We start from the raw sequence: 16484 nt of genomic DNA on the forward strand, positions 1-16484 counted from the left end.
TTACTCTCTCCCCCTCCACCCACCCGCCCGCCCTCCTCCATCCCTTTGACATTCATCAGTCTGTGAGCGTGTGTGTGTGTGTGTGTGTGTGTGTGTGTGTGTATGAGTGTGTGTGCCTGGGGGGTATTGTTTTCCTCACCCCCATTTTTTGTAAGGACCACTAAAGATAATATTTCTCAGGAACCATAGCATCGATAGAGCTCTGTACTCCTCAAAAGCCATTCCAGAAGCCCCATGCCGATGGGGCTCAGCCCAGGGATGCATCCTCAAGGGAATCAGGTAGCTTTGCTTTGCATCCTGTGGCCAGTCTAATGTTTTCAGGATGTGGTCTGTGGACCACCTGCATCAGGATCACCTGGGATTTTCTTTTTCAAGAACATTCCTGGGCCCATCCTCAGACTTGCTAAATGAAAACCTCAGTGGGCAAGGCCCAGAAATCTGCCGGTAACAACGTCCACAGGGATCTTTCCACCCCTGAAAGTGTGAGATCTACAGCCACAAACTCCTCCCAGGGCCTTGCCCCAGGGCCCCTTTTAGCTGTCCTTGTAGTGGACACTTGAGGCCCATGCTCCCAGAGGAGGTTCTGGGCTGTGGGGGTGCAGGGGGACCCACAGCCAAGACTTAAAGCCCTTTCAGACACCAGGGCAGCCACAAAGTCGTGTATTTTATATATTCAGGAATAGACATGATTTCAATTGAACAAAAGATCTACTAAAAAAATAAAGTTGAAAACCATTGTCTTTGATTACAACAGTTGGAATCATTCAATAGCTAAAACTGGGGATTACGAATTCAAATGCTTGTAGGTCCCTTAGATAAGTGACACAGGTGGGTTCTGGGGAAAATTCAAGGGAATGGGCTAGGGCTAGAGGAGGAAGTGGTTATTGCCATAAGAAAATGTAACCCTAGTATGTCCAGATCTTCTGAGTTTTCAGGAGAAGTTGAAGTTGGGCCTTATTTGTAGAATCTGGGTTTTTCCGGGACAGATGAGAAGCACAGTGGCTGAGAGCACAACAGACTCTGGAACCAGTCCTCCTGAGTTTGAATCCTGGCCCTCTCTTAGGCAAGTTACCTAATTGCTCTGGTCAGTTTCCTTATCTGTACAGCAGGGATAACAGTACCCATCTCCTAAGATTGGGATGAAAACTCAACAAGTTAATTCACGTAGAGCAGCACGTAAGCCAGTGCCAGACACAGAAGTGGCCTTGTTTAGTTATATCTGTGTCAGCTAAGTGCCCACAGCACTGTAGGTCTTACAAGACACTCTGTAGGCTAATGGTTGGCAACCTCTGGCTTAAAGCCATTCTTTCTGTAGATGGATCCTATGTAGGATGGCCATATAATTTATCAAGTGCCGTTTAGACCAGGGCACTTTTGAGAGAGAAAGGAGGCCCTGTTACTAATTATTCCAGATGACAGATGAACAGACTGTCCCAGCTAAACTATGTCCCTGGACCTAAGTGCCATCTTTGTATATGAAAAACCAACAAGTAGCTTCTATCTGTAAACTGCTCGGTAGGTGCCAGGTTGTACATGAGTTTATAGGAGGCATCCTGTGTAACCTTCATCAACAACCCTGGGAGGCAGAGACTCATTAACTCTCTTTTTACTGGTGAGGAAACTGAAGCACACAGAGGTTAAGGGACTTATCTAAAGCCATTCCATGGCAGAGCCAGTTGGGTTGCAGAGCCTTAGTGGTACAGAGCCTTACCTGTACCACTTTCTCCAGTGGGTGCAAGGTGGTGGTAAGGACACCGAACCCCCTTTTCAAGGGGCAGCTACAATCCAGGATGGCACAGCGCTCTTCGCTCAGGCCACTGCTCACTCAGCATGCAGGACTGTGCCCGAGAGCAGCAGAGCAACCCGCCTCTCCCACTGCCATAGGGCTGATATTTCACAGCATCACAGAGTGTTACAAGGAGCTGTGGACATGGGGATTAAGTACCAGGTCGGTGCCAAGTGCATTTCATCAGGTCACTGCGGCCAGTTGTCAGGCAGCTGATGAGTCGCATGTGGGAGTTGCAGCTGGTGAAAGTGGATCCTGCCTAAAAGTCATCTGCCTAAACCTGACACCTCTGTGGCTGGTGGGTCACCCCTGGCCCACAGACTAAAAGGACAGTTGAGGACGTGGTCCTAAGGAACCCTCTGAGAGGAGAAACAGTACTCAAATGAGGGGTGGCCCACCCAGAGCTCCAGGTGTGGCCCTTTGATAAGTGCAACAAAGAATGACCTGCTGTCTTGAAAGGTGTTGATGCCAGGATTGAGAGAAACACCTGGGACTATTTCAGCTGCAATGGAGGAAATGTATTTTCATAAAAAATGGAGGGAAACATGATGTTGAAAACATTCTCTTCAAACAGGGACAGCAGGGTGTTGATAATAGTCTGAGGGCAGTGATGGATACATAGATGGTCCTTATACTCTTTTAAAAAAGTTTCAGATATTCAAAATGTTTTCCACGCTCAGAAATTAATGTTAGAGGAAAAAGAATACTCCAGTGTGAAGGTGGATACAAAATGCTTTGAGTCTCAAGTGTCCTTGCCCGGAAGATAAGAGCAGCTGGGAGAGTTGGCAGCCACAGGGACCCGGTGGCAGCCCAGCTTTTCTATCTGCTTCGGTGATAGCATACCTTAAAGGGATATTAAAATCTTGAAGGGGAAAAAATGCTCACTGTGTTGTCAATAACAGAGTTATTTCTGGCTCTGACCAGTGTCACTGCCACTCTTGACCCAAGTGGAAAGGTCTAGCTGGGAGGTAGGACTCAAAAACATTCTAGTCCTCACTCTACCTTGGTTTCTCCATTTGTAAAACAGGAAGACATGTTTTTTCCATCAGATGAAGTGAGAAAATATCAAACAGTCATTGCAGAAGGTCACACATATGACCTATGAGTTATTGCTTCCTATGGAAAACCTGTGTCTTCTGAGCTACAGAACAGATGATAAACCCAAACAGTCCAGCTGACGGTTACTCTAGGAGGCCTGTCAAGAATCCAAAGCCTCTCATTCAATATTTCATTGTATTCTTAAATGCTCTCAGTAATTGCATTATTTAGACTTTTTCTGATGTGGGCAAACTCCAACTCTGGCTGGCTTAAACAAACAGGGAATGTATTAGGAGGATCTGGAACAGCTCACAGAACTGCAGGAACCACCTAACAATCACGATGTGGTGAAGTTGAAGCATGTTCTCTGGGGCAGCCCCCTGGGCTCTTATCTCTGGTCTCTCAATTCCAGATTTCAGATTCCTTGGAGAGAGAACCTGATTGGCCCAGTCAGGTCTGGTGTCAGAGAGGTAGAGTTATATAGTTAATCTGGTCAGTGTGGGCCACCACTGTGTGTCAAACCCCCCCCACACACACCAAGTAGAATTCTTTTTGCTTTGGGCAGCCACCCTGTAACCATAATATTGGTTTGTGCTATGCTGTTATCTTCCCTGTAGCTGCAAACAAATGTTTGAAGGTCAAGGGACTCCTGTAAGACAGGCCCAAGGACTGTTTGGTTTTGGAAAGGTCATCTGGCTCTGATGCCTGTGTCTGGCCAGAGTGAACCTGCCCTCTCAGGCTTGAGTTGAGAGGTTTGATCACGATTATTAAACCCAGGAGAGGAAGGAAGAGATGTAGACATCCTTGGCCTGAGCACATGAATGCCTATCACAGGTGGTCCTGCCCATGGGAGCCCAAGGGGCGTTTTTGTTTTAAATCTTGAGTTTTACTTGGGAACCTCAGATCCTTTCAAAGAGAATGTGCACTGAAAACATCTGTGTCTCTGCAGTCCCAAAAAAGAAGAAGAAAATGGATGAGGCAGGGCTGCCCTGAGGAAAGAGGTGCCCCAGCTTCTCAAGCATGAACTGCTTCCTGGTAACTCTCCTCAGAGCTGAGAGATTGAGAAAGAGAAGGAATTGCTCAGTTCGTAGGTGGCTATTAAGTCAGGGTCCTGGCCAAAGGGAAAAGGTTGAGTCACACCTGCAGAGATGGGATAGGTGAGGGCTGGGCTAGAACTTGGAGACAGAGGCCTGCCCAGCCTCAGGACAAGGCTGGGATATGTATGTTTAATGCATATATGTTGTTCTGGGGCAGGGCGGGGCAGGGAAGGAGCAGTTGACTAGGCCTTGGCATGTGGCATTGACAGGAGAGTTGGATATATGACAGCTCTGCTTCTGCAGGGCCTTTGTGTGACAGTGTGTGGTTCGGCCGCGCACAGCCGAGCCTGGACCAGAGGGAAGGTGGGAGCTGAAATCCAGCCACACTCCACTGGCCAACCCATGCATTGGTGAAGCTGCAGAGATGCCGTATGGGCCGGGCTGGTGAGGAGCTCCTTAGACTTCACCTTCGGTCTGGTCCCTGACAGGTGTCCATGTATAAGAACGTTGGTCTCTGTTTGGGCCAATTGCCTTAAGATTCCAGAATTACCAGCCTTCTCACTCCTGAATGACATGCCTCTACTGGTAGCAAGATAGAATTTTTAAAATGTGTTTTGAGCCCCTCTATTTCTTTAAGATTAAAGAAATCAAACAAGGTGACACCTGTGAATGCCATTTACAGTCACAGGCATACTTGATGATGAGGAAGTATTTGTCCCCAGCCTGGGAATGAACATTCTCACTGAAGACATGATGACAGAACATGTTCCATGCCAGGCACATGAGTGAGCAGTGGCAGGGCACTGCCTGTGACCCAGCCTGAGGGAGGGAGGCCTCAGGAAGAGGAGACTGAAGGCAGGACTGAGACTGGGGTGGGGTGCCTCAGGAAGGACGGTCACACTGCCGACCCTCCCTGGGAACCCTACACAAGGAAAAAGGAATGAGGCTTTTACTCCCTCAGCAGGGAGGACAGCACCAAGGGCTTTTCCCCTCCCATCAGTTCAGGATATGAGAGCAAGCGTTGCCACAGACATCTTTCCTCTGACACCCTTGAGCTCACTTACATGGGCAGTTCAAGCCCTGCCCGTGAGGAGTGTCTGCACAGTTCACTTGTGTTACCTTGATGTCATGTGCATAGTAGGGACGCCACACCTACATGTCCTCTTTGTCTCCGGGTGAGCAGATGCAGGAGCTGGAGCAGAGGCTGCAGGAGGCAGAACAGAGAGCAGAGAACGCAGAGACCCAGGTAAGAGGGGGAGGGGATTGAGAAGAGTGTGCAGGGGGGGTGACCATTGGCCTTCCCAGCCCCTTCCCATGGACCCATTCGGACATACTCGTCACACTGATGAGCTCCTTACAGGGATGAGGTAAACCAGCAGTCATGTGTCAGAACTGCTGAACAAACTAAGGTGCATGGAGCTTTCCGTGGGCATGGATAAGTCTTTGGTCAAGGGTCAGTGCAGTGAGTGGGTGAGTGAATTAGTCCAAATAGACTAGGTTATGCTGGGGTAACAAATTAAGCCTGACACCTCAGCGGTTTATCACATTTAGTTCTCACTTATGGTATCTCTCTATTGAGGGCGAGCCAGGGATTCTGCTTCACATGGTGACTCAGGGATCCAGGCTAATGGAGCTCCCCATCTTCTAGCTGGACCCTCTGGAACACACAGCCTCCTTGGTTGCCATGGTGGTTGTGCGCCAGCTCTTAAACGCTTGAGCCCAGAAATATCATGTCATTCCTCTCAGGCCCATTGGCTGGAGTGAATTCCATGCCCCTCTGACTACAGGAGGGCTGGGAATATTGGGAAGCACGTGGACATGCATTGAGCAGCACATGTCTGCCACACACACAGTTAGGTGGGAGCAGTTCCTCTCCAGAGCTGTTTGTCCTACCCAGCTCATCCCTACCAGGACCCTCACAGTTAGAGGACCCAACACACCCAGCTGTTTCTCCTTATCAATTCCTTCTCCCCCTTCCCTCCTCCCCCCAAATAAGGCTTAATCAATGGTCATTGAATTCATTGGTCCAACTTCCCTGGATAAGGGCTCTGTCTGGGAGTCATGGGCTGGGGTATCGGGAGGTATCCCCTCCCATGTTAGTGGTCATTTCACAAACCACATCCCAACCCTATGAGACAATTGGTCTTTTTCAGGTGGGTGTGATGGAAGAGAAGGTGAAACTGTCCAATCTGAAGAATGTGGGCTCAGCAGGCAGCCTGCACCTGAAGTACCAAGAATTGCTGAAAGCCGTGCAGGGCAAAGATGAGCTCATCGGCCAGCTGGAGGCACAGCTGGAGAAGCAGGTAAGGGCACCAAGCAGCAGAACACCAGTGCCCTTTGCAGCATCGGCACCCATTGGCCCCAGCTTCTTGAGCAGAGCCCCTCTGCTTGACCCTCCAGAGGCGGGGAGCTTGCTCCTTCTTGAGATTGTTCTTTCATGTGGAGATTTCATTATCAGAATATGGTACATTAGGCACCAGACGGGATACAGTGAGAAAAGGACCTTGGAGGCAAAGTGATCTGGGTTTGAATCCCACCTTTAGCTCCTGCTGCTTTCTGGCTGTGGGAAAATTATGTAAGTCGCTGCTTCTCATTTTATATATTGATGTAATAGGGGTTGTAATACGTCAGGGCTGTCAGGAGAATGAACTCCTGTGTTGTATCAGACACAGGGCTGGTGTTTGGTAAGGAGAGCTGTTCCTTCTCCTCCCTGGCCTTTTGCCCTGCTAGCATGAGGGACACGGCACTTGGCTGTCATATCAGAGCAGCATGGAGCTAGCCCAGCAGCCTTGGTCAGCTGGTTGGCCAAAGTTTCTCAATCAACCTGAGTTGGCAGAGTCCAACATTGCTGCCTTCTCTGAAAAGTGGTGCCTCCTCTATCCTAAGCACATGGAAGCCCAGGAGAGGCCACTGCCCAGCATCCCAGCTACAATCAGCACCTTTGCTCCAGAGGCGATTGGAACATCCCCCACCAGTTCCCCATGCCCAGCCCTTCCCCTCCACAATCTCATTAACTTCATCCTAATTCTGTCCCTTCCCTCTGCCATTGGCCTACCCAACTTTTCCTGGTGCCAGAGCTCCGTTATTTTCAACAAACAACCCACAGCATCGCCAGATGACTTTTTTTTTAAATCCTCACCTGAGAACATGCTTAGACAGAGGGAGAAAGAGAGAGAGACAGAGAGAGAGAGAGAGACATTGATGTGAGAAACATGGGTCGGTTGCCGCCCTTACACTCCCTGACTGGGGATCAAACCCACAACCGAGGTATGTGCCCTGACTGGGAATCGAACCGGCAACCTTCTGGTGCACAGGATGACGCTCAACCAACTGAGCCACTCTGGCTGGACTGGCCAGATGACAATTTTCCACGTGTACACTCCCCATGGAGGTCCCACCTAGTCCTGGTAGTTCCTTCTCACCATCATGGGCAAATTCCTAATCATCCACTGACATTTCCTTTGTGCATGTGGCTTTATCATCTGCAGAGTACGATGTGTTCCTGAAAACTCATGGGAAAATAGAATTTTGACACCTGAAATATAATAAATTTCCATTGATTTTAGAGATGCCTCGTTTGAGTGGTTCATAGGAGTGGCAGCATCTGGGGATTGGCGGGCAGCATGATTCCTGCTGAAGCTTAGGTCAGAAAAAAATTCATTTTATAGTAATAATAGGTCAAGATCAGACTAGAAAGAATGCTGTTCTGTAAGTCAGTAGACCTGGTTTTAGTCCTAGCTGTGCCAGATCAGGGCAAGTCCTTTCACCCCTCTCGGCCTCTACATCAAGGGTCAGTCTATGGACTTTTTTTCCAAAGGGCCAGATAGTAAATATGTTTGGCTTTGTGGCCCATGTGGTCTCTGTTCCAACTAACTATTCAACTCTGCTGTTGTAGCATGAAAGCAGCCCTTGACCATATATAAATGAATGGTCATGGCTGAATTTCAATGTACTTTATTTCCAAAAATAGGCAAGGTGGGGAGGGGACAGGTGGAAGGCTAGATTTGGCCTGTGCGCCAGTTTGCAAACCCCTAACCTAAATGATTTTAAGGTCCTTCCAGCTCTGAAATACTGAGTCTGACATTTTCATATTCCTATATCATTTGCACAGATGCCTTGTTTGGAGCTTATGTCTGTCATCTTACTTTTAGGAGGCAGTTTTTCCCTAGAAGTGTAACCAGAGTCGTTATTGCTGGTCTCTAAACTACTCCAGAATATCCCAGGGCACTTGTGCTCATTGTAAAACTGGTTGATCACCTGGGCCTCGAGCACTGTGCTGGGACCTGGTCACTTCATTTCACAGTGCTCCAGGAGGGAGGTGTGTCACCCCCATTCTAGACATGACATGCAGGCCCAGGGTTAGGTGCCTACAGCAGATAAGCCCCAGAGGAAGATTCAAAGCCCCAAAGCCTGCATCTCCTGACCTAGGCTGCTGTGCTTTAGATACAAACCTCCTTTCCATCACCTATGTACTCTCGATTATTTTGAGGGAATTGCTGTACTCATTTGCTAATTTAGGTTTATTTCCTGTTTTTAACTGCAAAGATAATCCATGTGTATAGTAAAAGACACAGAAAACCCAGAAGAGTGTAAAATGACAACATTTTTCCTCTGTCCCCAATCCTTCGTTTCTATTCCTCACTGTTAACCACTGTTCATTGTGAACGTTTCTTGTATAGCAAAGCATAGCATCCCATTTCCATGTTGTTTATTTTGCCCTTATTTGTGGACATTTAGCTGATTTCCAGTGTGTTTGGTTTTTTTTGCTGCTCTATCAAATTATAACTAACGATTCCTGAGCAGTGGATTTATTAGTTTAATGGTATGTACATTTAAAATGTTGACAGCCCTCCCACCTAAGGGTTGCAGGCTTGATTGCCGGTCAAGGGCATGTACCTGGGTTGCAGGTTCGATCCCCGGCCCTGGTTGGCGTGCATGCAGGAGGCAACCAATCGATGCGTCTCTCTCACATTGATGTTTCTCTCTCTTTCCGCCCCTCCCTCCTTCCCTTCCTCTCTCTCTCTCTTAAAAAAACAAAAAACAAAAAAACAATGGGAAAAAATACCCTCTGGTGAGGATTAACAAAAAAAATAAATAAAAATACATTGTTGACAGATGTTACATATTCCCAAATTACTTCCCCAAAAGGCTTTGCTCATTTGTGTCAGAGGAGTTGTTTTCCAACATTCTTGACAAATTGGGACAATATCAAACATCTGAATTGTGTTGTCTGATAGAGGAAAATGATGTCTCATTTTTATCAAATTTCTTAAAATGATGATTGAGGATGAGCAGCTTTTCATGGGTTTCTTTCCCTCCTTTTTCTGTTGACTTCCTATTTACATCCTTTGTACAGTAAAGGATATAGTTCACATCCTTTGGGTGGTTTATTTCAAATTAGACCTTTGTATGTGTGTTATGTGTGTCGCAAATCATCCTCCAGTTGGTCTTTTGATTTTGTTTAAGGGATTCTTTTCTTGTCAGATAGTAATTTATAGTGAGGATATAGATTCATTAATCTTTTCCTTCATGACTTTTTGAGATTTCTCTTATGCTTAGGGAGGCCTTTCCCACTTTAAAAATATTAAAAATATTCATACATGACTTTATTTTTTTCTATCAGGCCACCCCATCCAGTCGCCTGATATTTCTTCTCGGGGCTTCCCGCCTCCAATTACCCACTACAATAGTAACTGTTGTAATGAACTAAAGGCCCTCTCTTTCTTGTAGAAGCAGATGAGAGCTGAGGAAGCAAAAATTGTTCAAGAAAAAGCTGCAAAGATCAAGGAATGGGTGACACTAAAGTTAGCAGAGGTGAGTCACACGCTTTTCCCTGGAGCCTGAATGGACATAAACATGGGGTTGCCCCCCCCCCCCCCCCGCACCTCTCTCTGCCTCCTTCTGTTTGAGGGGCCTTAACCGACCTTCATTTTGCTAACCATCTGTAAATGCTGAGACCATTCGCTTCGCTTTCCCTTCCTCTGTCATGGTTGGGTTCCCAGGGCTCCTGTATGTAAGTTTGGGGAAATGGAATGAGTCTCACTTCTCAGGGGTCGCGTCAGTTCCCGCTGAGGAGCACACGCAGCCCTTACCGTCCCCTCCACTTTCTTCTCTGTCTTCTCCATTCCTTTTAACGTTTTTAAAAATATACATACAATGTACCGTTGTAGCTGGTTTTTAAGTGTACAATTTAGTGGCATTAAGTACTTTCCCAACCATCACCACAGTCTGTTTCCAAAAGGTGTCATCATCCTAAATAGAAGCTCAGCACCCATTAAACACTGACTCCACTCTCCCCCCACCCCCGCCCCTGACAGCCTCATTCCGCTGTCCACAAAACTCCATCATTTTCCTAGTTCATCACTTGCTACAGCTTTGTTTAGGAAACTCAGGACTAGAGCTACAGGGCTACTAGCAAAGAAAACCACCCAAGAAACTAAAACAAAACAAAACAAAAAACCTCTTTCTAAACACAAGGAGAAGGAATTGAAGTTTGGAAAATGATGAACACTCATTTTTTCCCCTCTGTCCTGACACATGTGACTCACACCTGTAGGGGTATCAGCTTATTTTGCCTCTTGTCCCCTTCTGTATACCTGCATCTCAGGTCACCTGCTGGACTATGACTTCTTGAGGACAGAGCTGATGCCTCCATAGTGCACAGCCCTGACCTCTTGCTAAAAGGTGTGTTGGATTTCATTTAAAAAAATGAAGCAACCATGAGGATGGATTTCATGGATATGAAGTTGTTCAAAAGAAGCTAGACACAGAAGTACATGCTGTATGATTCCATTTATACAAAGTTCAAAAATGGGCACAATGTGTGTAAGGATTCATACTTTGATGGTAAAACCCAGAAAGCAAGGAAGTGAGTCTCTTGTCTCCTAAACTTAGAAGAATGGTTGCCTCTGGGGAGGGAGGGAAGGATGTGTGGTTGGAAATGGGCAAGTCCTGGGTTGTTGGGAGTTCTGGCAAATTTCTTAACCTGAATGGTGGTCACATGAGTGTTCATTTCAGCATCATTTGTTAGGCTGTTCATCGACGTGGTATGCAGTTTTCTGTGTATGTGTATTTCACAATTTTAAAAAGCTTAAAAATGAAACTAGAAAGGAAAGGGCAGGGATTGCCAAATGAAATTCTATCCCAAACAAGACTGGTTAGCACAGAGTGAGGGAGGAGCTCAGGGGCAGCCCTGTTCTTTTTCGAAGATTTGATCTTTAAAAAGGATTTTAAGCTTATTTTGAATTATATGTCTAAACCTGTAAGCTAAGTATTCTAAATCCTCCTTTTTCCTTGTGCCTAGCTTGAGATGGAGAATCAGCACCTGAAAAGCTGTAATCAGCGCCTGGTGGAGCAGGTGGAAGCCCTTCAAGATGCTCTAGAAGGTAAGTGTGTGTGTGTGTGTGTGTGTGTGTGTGTGTGTGTGTGTGTGTGTGTGTTGTGTTGGATTATGGGACTGAATTAAGATAGCTCTCAATATGCCTGTTTTTGCCCCAACCATAGCTCTTCAGATGGTATCTTCAGAGAAGCTTCTGGTAGCTCTCCAGGGAACCCCAGAGAAGGATTCTGTCCCTTCAGGGCCAGGAACCCAGCTGATGAGGCAGGACAGTGGTCCTCAGGCCCAGGATGCTATGAAGGTGGCTCTGCCTGCACCTTCTCCAGTTTCTCTGCAGAGCAAGGACTCTGTCCCTACAGGGGGAAGCTCCCCGGGGGAGCTCAGTTCCATCATGGTCTGTCCTGGGGGAATATCAGAGGCCAAGACCCTTCCACCTCGTCTGAGAAGAGAAGGCTCTTCTGGCCAGCTGTGCGTGAAGACTCGCACCTCCAGACTTGGCTTGTCTTCCTGGGTTGAGGGTCTGGCCGCTGGTCAGGGAGGGTTGCTCCCTGGAACAAAGGCCTCGGCCAGGGAAGATGGCCCCGGCTGCAGCCTCACCCTGCCGAAGGTGCGAGCTCCCAGCACCCCCCATGACAGCGGCCAGCTGGCTAAGCGGCACCACAGCCAGCCCCAGGCGCGCCCTGCGCACTTCAGCCACGCGGCGAGCATTGAGATTGGGACCCTCGCAGCCCTCCCCGGCTCCGGCCTTCCGGAGGTGGCGGCCCTAGCTGAGCTCCGGGAGGAACCGGAGAAGATGGAGATGGAGGAGCAGCCCCCAGGCGGGAGAGAGGAGCAAGGAGAGAGCCTGAAGGCGTCGGGAGCTGAGCTGGAGGAAGTGGACTTGGGAAGCAAACCACCCACACCCCCCTTGCACCGGTTTCCATCCTGGGTAAGGCCCCCGGGCGCTGGGCAGAGCTGACGAGGTGACCAGTGTTCACAGTGAACCTCAACTCCTCAAGCTTCACTTTCATTCTCCTCTGAAGTGTGAGGCCTTTTCCACCACTACTGGGAATAATAATATTTTTTATTTCTAATTTTACTACTTGGTCCCAATTTATCTGCCCCTCTCCAGTGCCCCTCCTGGGCCACCCTCACTGCACCAGTCTCTTACCTTGCCTCCCAGGCCCTCATCTCAGGATCCCATCCAGCCCTTCCCTCTCTCCCCCAGGTGCCTCAGCCCCTACTGCCCTGCCCCCTGAGCCCGGACCCTCTCTGGTCCTTATGACTCACCAGTCACTTAAGGGGGCCTTTGTTGTTTCTTTATCTTGAGTGGAGAAAAGAGATATGCATAAGCAAAGGCGGAGCCTGTGGGTTGCTCCAGAGCTATCAAAATCCTTAGAAAAGCTCCCCAGGCTTGTGAGCCTACTTGGGACCCAGGGACATCCAGGGGTGAGGTAAGAGTTGAGGGCAGGCATTCCCCATCTAAGGGTCTAGTACGGTGGGGTTCTTGGTCCTGGTTGAGCTACATAGGCTTTGTAGGTTGGACTGAAGCCTAGCTGTGATATAACGTTACTACTGTGGAGAAAATGTCCCAGCTTCCAAACAGCTGGCTTACAAAAGGTCATGCCCTCACCATGGAGCTCTGACTTCCTCACGGTCAACACCCCACTTCTAGGGGTGAGAGCCTGGGACCTGAGAGCTGTAAAATGGTCAGATTCAAAGACACAGGTTGCTGACTCCTTTCCCCTGGAACTTGCTTGCCCCAAGGGAAGGGTGGGGGTTAGAGAGCCGAGTATCTGTTGGGCACTGATTATAGTCCAGGTGTTAAGATATTTACATTAATAATGTCATTGGGTTCTCACAGCAGCCTGAAAGGGGAGTAGTGTTACCCCCATTTCAGAGCTGAGGCCCAGAAATGATGTAACTCCCCCGATTTCCCCCACCAGCGGGCTGAACCCGGCTGTGGGCGCAAGTCTGGCTGCCTCCAAAGCTGTGCTTTTTTCCCACACCCAGGAGGGGCTGAGGTGGGTGCCGCCCCGGGCTCTGACCCTCCCGGGACCTCTCATTTCAGGAGAGCCGGATCTATGCTGTGGCCACGTCAGGCATGCGTCTCTCCGATGTACCTCTGAGAAGTAATTCCACCTGCCGTGGTGAGTCCCAAGTGGGGTGCCCGTAGTGGGCAGGGTGGACGTGTGGGGGGAGAGAGGATTCTGGGTAACACCCAGGGCTAGGGTCACCTGGCACCCCGTTCCCTCCCTAAACCTGTGAGGCTCAGGTGAAATCACACAGCCAGGGCTACCTTGAAGGGAAAAGGGAGTTCAAGTTCAGCTCATTACCTGCTGGATGGGAATGGGCCTGGGGTTGTAGCCAGTGACAGAGCTGGAAGGGACTTTAGAGGAGGGGTCTCTCACCCCAGCCTGCTACTGGCACTGGCTTCCCCTCTGCAGTAAAGGGCTTTGGGTGGCAGGAGCCCCAGTGCCTTGATTTAGATGTGCCCCTGAAGGAGGCCCATCCCCGCCACTAAGTCACGGGGCAGCCACAGAATCCCCCCAGTAGTGTGAGAGCCACGTAGAGCATGATTGGTAACTGAGTTTGGCAAGTGTGGGACTGAAGGCGGCCTTGGCTCCCATCCTGAGATTTGCCACCCAGTCTGTCGCTGCTGGGAGTGCTGTTTCCAGGAACACTGTCCTCTGCTTCCTCCTTACTCTCTCCTGGTCTCTGCTGCCCCCACACTCCTTCCTGGGCCGTGGCACTTGAGCTTATCTCATCCCTCTTCTCTGCCCCTCCAGGTTCAAGGCCTCCCTCCCTTTCGTCCCCAGGACCTTTCTCTGGCCTTGTCTACAAGAACGGCACAGTGCCGGTCTACACAGTCCTGAAGGGGGTAAGAAGTTGCTCTCCAAGGATGGGGTGTCCCCCTCCAGAGAGGCCCATTGTCTAGTTAGTGGCTGGATACAGGGGCGCCAGGGTCAGGCTCTGCACAGACGTAACTCTGGGCAGGGAGCTCAGAGTCATTGTCATGTTATTTTTATTGTTTATCTTTATCAGACTTTTAGTAGAAAAATTCTACATTACATAAATTTGAATCAACGTGATTGTGGGCAAAGTAAAAAGTTAAAGGTTAAACCTGTGTCTGCTCCACCTGTCCCCCGCATCTTGTCGCATGTGTGTGTCCCAGAGGGCAGTGGGGCTCCTTTTAGAATTTTTTACGTCTTCAAATGTATAGTCCCATATATTACTCCATAACATCCCCAACACTTTTTAAAACAAAAATCCGATACAAGTGCAACATGTTTTTATATACCTTTTTTGTCTCCTTTTATTATTATTTTTTTAAAACATAACCATTGTACTTTGTAAGACTTTTTATAAAAGGATAAAAAGCCAAATGTGGAGTTTCCTCTCATATTGCTTTTCCCTAATCCCTAACCCAGAGGCAGCCGTCATTCGTGGCCCGGTGTTTGTTCCGTAAGGCCCTCTGCCGCGTTTCCAAGTGGGTTCACATATTCTCACTGTCTCTGTTGCTGCCTCTCGCGTGGGCGCACACGTGCACACACACAGAGGGGAGCACATTGCACGTTTCATTCTACGTGTCCCTTGCTGGTTCCCCCATCCGTGTGCCAGGCCTTTCTGCCGTACCTCCCCGTCTAGGGCTGTCCAGTACCCCTCAGTCACACGCCTATGTCTACCTTAACCCGCCCTCCACTGATTGACAATTTACGTCATCTCTCTTTTTCTCTGAAATAAGTGGTGTGATGGACATCATTGTGCAAATGTATCTCTGTGCACTTGGATATGCATATTTCTGCAGGACAGAGTTCTAGGTGTAGATTTCATGGGCAGATGATATGCATGTTTTAAACTCTGACAGGTAGTGTCAGATCATCTTCTAAAAAACTTTACTCCACAGAGTACCCTTTTCTCCACAGTTTCACCAGCACTGAGATAATCAGTCTTTTAAAATGTCTGTCCATGGAGATGATCTCTCGTTTCCTGATCCCACACATATTTAAAGCTCCTGTTTCACACTTGGGCCGTGGCGTGGCTTTCTGGCCCCCTAGTGGCAGGGAGTAGGGGTCACAGTGGTTCGGTGTTCAGCTGGGATGGGGTGGCTCTTGTAGGTGCCACAGAAGATGGTGTGCCTCCCACACTGTCAGCCCAAGGAGAAGCTTGGAGATGAGGGCACAGGAGTAAGGAAGGTCAGGAAGGGACAGTTGTCTATTGGGTGGCCTGGCTGGGTGAGGGCACCCATGTGCCCCGGACAGGCTGTGTTGGCCACACCCTGAGCACCTGGAGCTCGAGTGCAGAGCAGGTGGGATGGGGCTTGTTTTGCAGCCCGAGCTGCAGTGGGAACGGGGCCTGTCTTGCAGAGAGCCACACAGATCAGCACCGTGCCCTTTGTGGATGAATCCTCTGGGTCCGACGACGACTGCAGCTCTCTGGCAAGCTTCCGAACTTCAGTCCCCTGCTCGGAGGTCAGGAAGACCAGTGGACTAGGCAGCCCCCGGGCTATCAAGAGAGGTATGGAGCAGGGGAGTAGGAGGGGTGCAGGGCAATAAGAGGCCCCACCTCTTCCCATGGGCAGTGGGTCCCTGGTGGGTGAGGAGCTAGGGGAGGCATGGGACACAGACCTCGAATCATCCCCCTTGGCCAGGTGTCTCCATGTCCTCTCTGAGCTCGGAGGGCGACTACGCCATCCCCCCAGATGCCTGCTCCCTGGACAGTGACTACTCAGAGCCTGAACACAAACTACAGCGCACCTTGTCCTACTCCACTGATGGGCTGAACCTGGGTGGGGTGAGCTGGAGGGTGGCCCCCCCATGGGGCTGAGGCGGGGAGGGTGGGAGCTGCCTGCTGGAGCCCTCAGCATAAGACATGGGCAGCAAGAGGAGGGGGGAGTCCCTCGGATGGAGGAGGGGAGGGAGGGGGCTAGGGTCTGCCACTGATGGGAGGCCATGGGGAATGGTCTAGAGGGGTGCAGTTGTGGAGTCAGGCACACACAGACCCCATGAGAAAGGAGAGGGAGCCTCATCAAACCAGGAATGGCAAGTTGGAAAGCACACTGTGGCCCATCGAGCCCCAGGGGTTTGCACGTAGTACCTCGTTTTAGCTCCACGCTGACCCTGGAACCCTGAGAGCTAACATTTATTGAGCTTACAGTGTACCAGGCACCGTGCTCCATGCTTTTCATGTCCTGTCTCAGTTGTCCGCACAGTCCTCTCAGGATTATTACCCCATTCTGTGGATGAGAAGCATGAGGCTCAGAGATGTGCTGTTACACGCCGGAGCCAGCAGTAAAACCAGATCTCAT

The 16484-nt window shown here is 49.4% G+C and overlaps 1 protein-coding gene across 3 annotated transcripts in view; it reads left to right on the top strand.

The window, feature by feature from the left end:
• PLEKHH1 (pleckstrin homology, MyTH4 and FERM domain containing H1) overlaps positions 1-16484 on the top strand; it is a 47912-nt gene that overhangs the window by 15519 nt on the left and 15909 nt on the right. For 2 of the 3 annotated variants that reach the window (XM_081131999.1, XM_081132000.1), the window contains exons 3-11: positions 5045-5107; positions 6015-6164; positions 9592-9675; positions 11165-11246; positions 11365-12125; positions 13248-13326; positions 13966-14057; positions 15544-15694; positions 15828-15970. In XM_081131999.1, the coding sequence (XP_080988125.1) occupies positions 5045-5107; positions 6015-6164; positions 9592-9675; positions 11165-11246; positions 11365-12125; positions 13248-13326; positions 13966-14057; positions 15544-15694; positions 15828-15970 (1605 nt within the window). Of the gene's footprint in view, positions 1-5044; positions 5108-6014; positions 6165-9591; positions 9676-10480; positions 10546-11164; positions 11247-11364; positions 12126-13247; positions 13327-13965; positions 14058-15543; positions 15695-15827; positions 15971-16484 lie in introns of those variants that run through there. The other variant, XM_081132001.1, reaches the window with a different exon arrangement.

This window comes from Miniopterus schreibersii (genome assembly GCF_964146895.1).
Source record: "Miniopterus schreibersii genome assembly, chromosome: 1".
Taxonomy (NCBI): domain Eukaryota; kingdom Metazoa; phylum Chordata; class Mammalia; order Chiroptera; family Miniopteridae; genus Miniopterus; species Miniopterus schreibersii.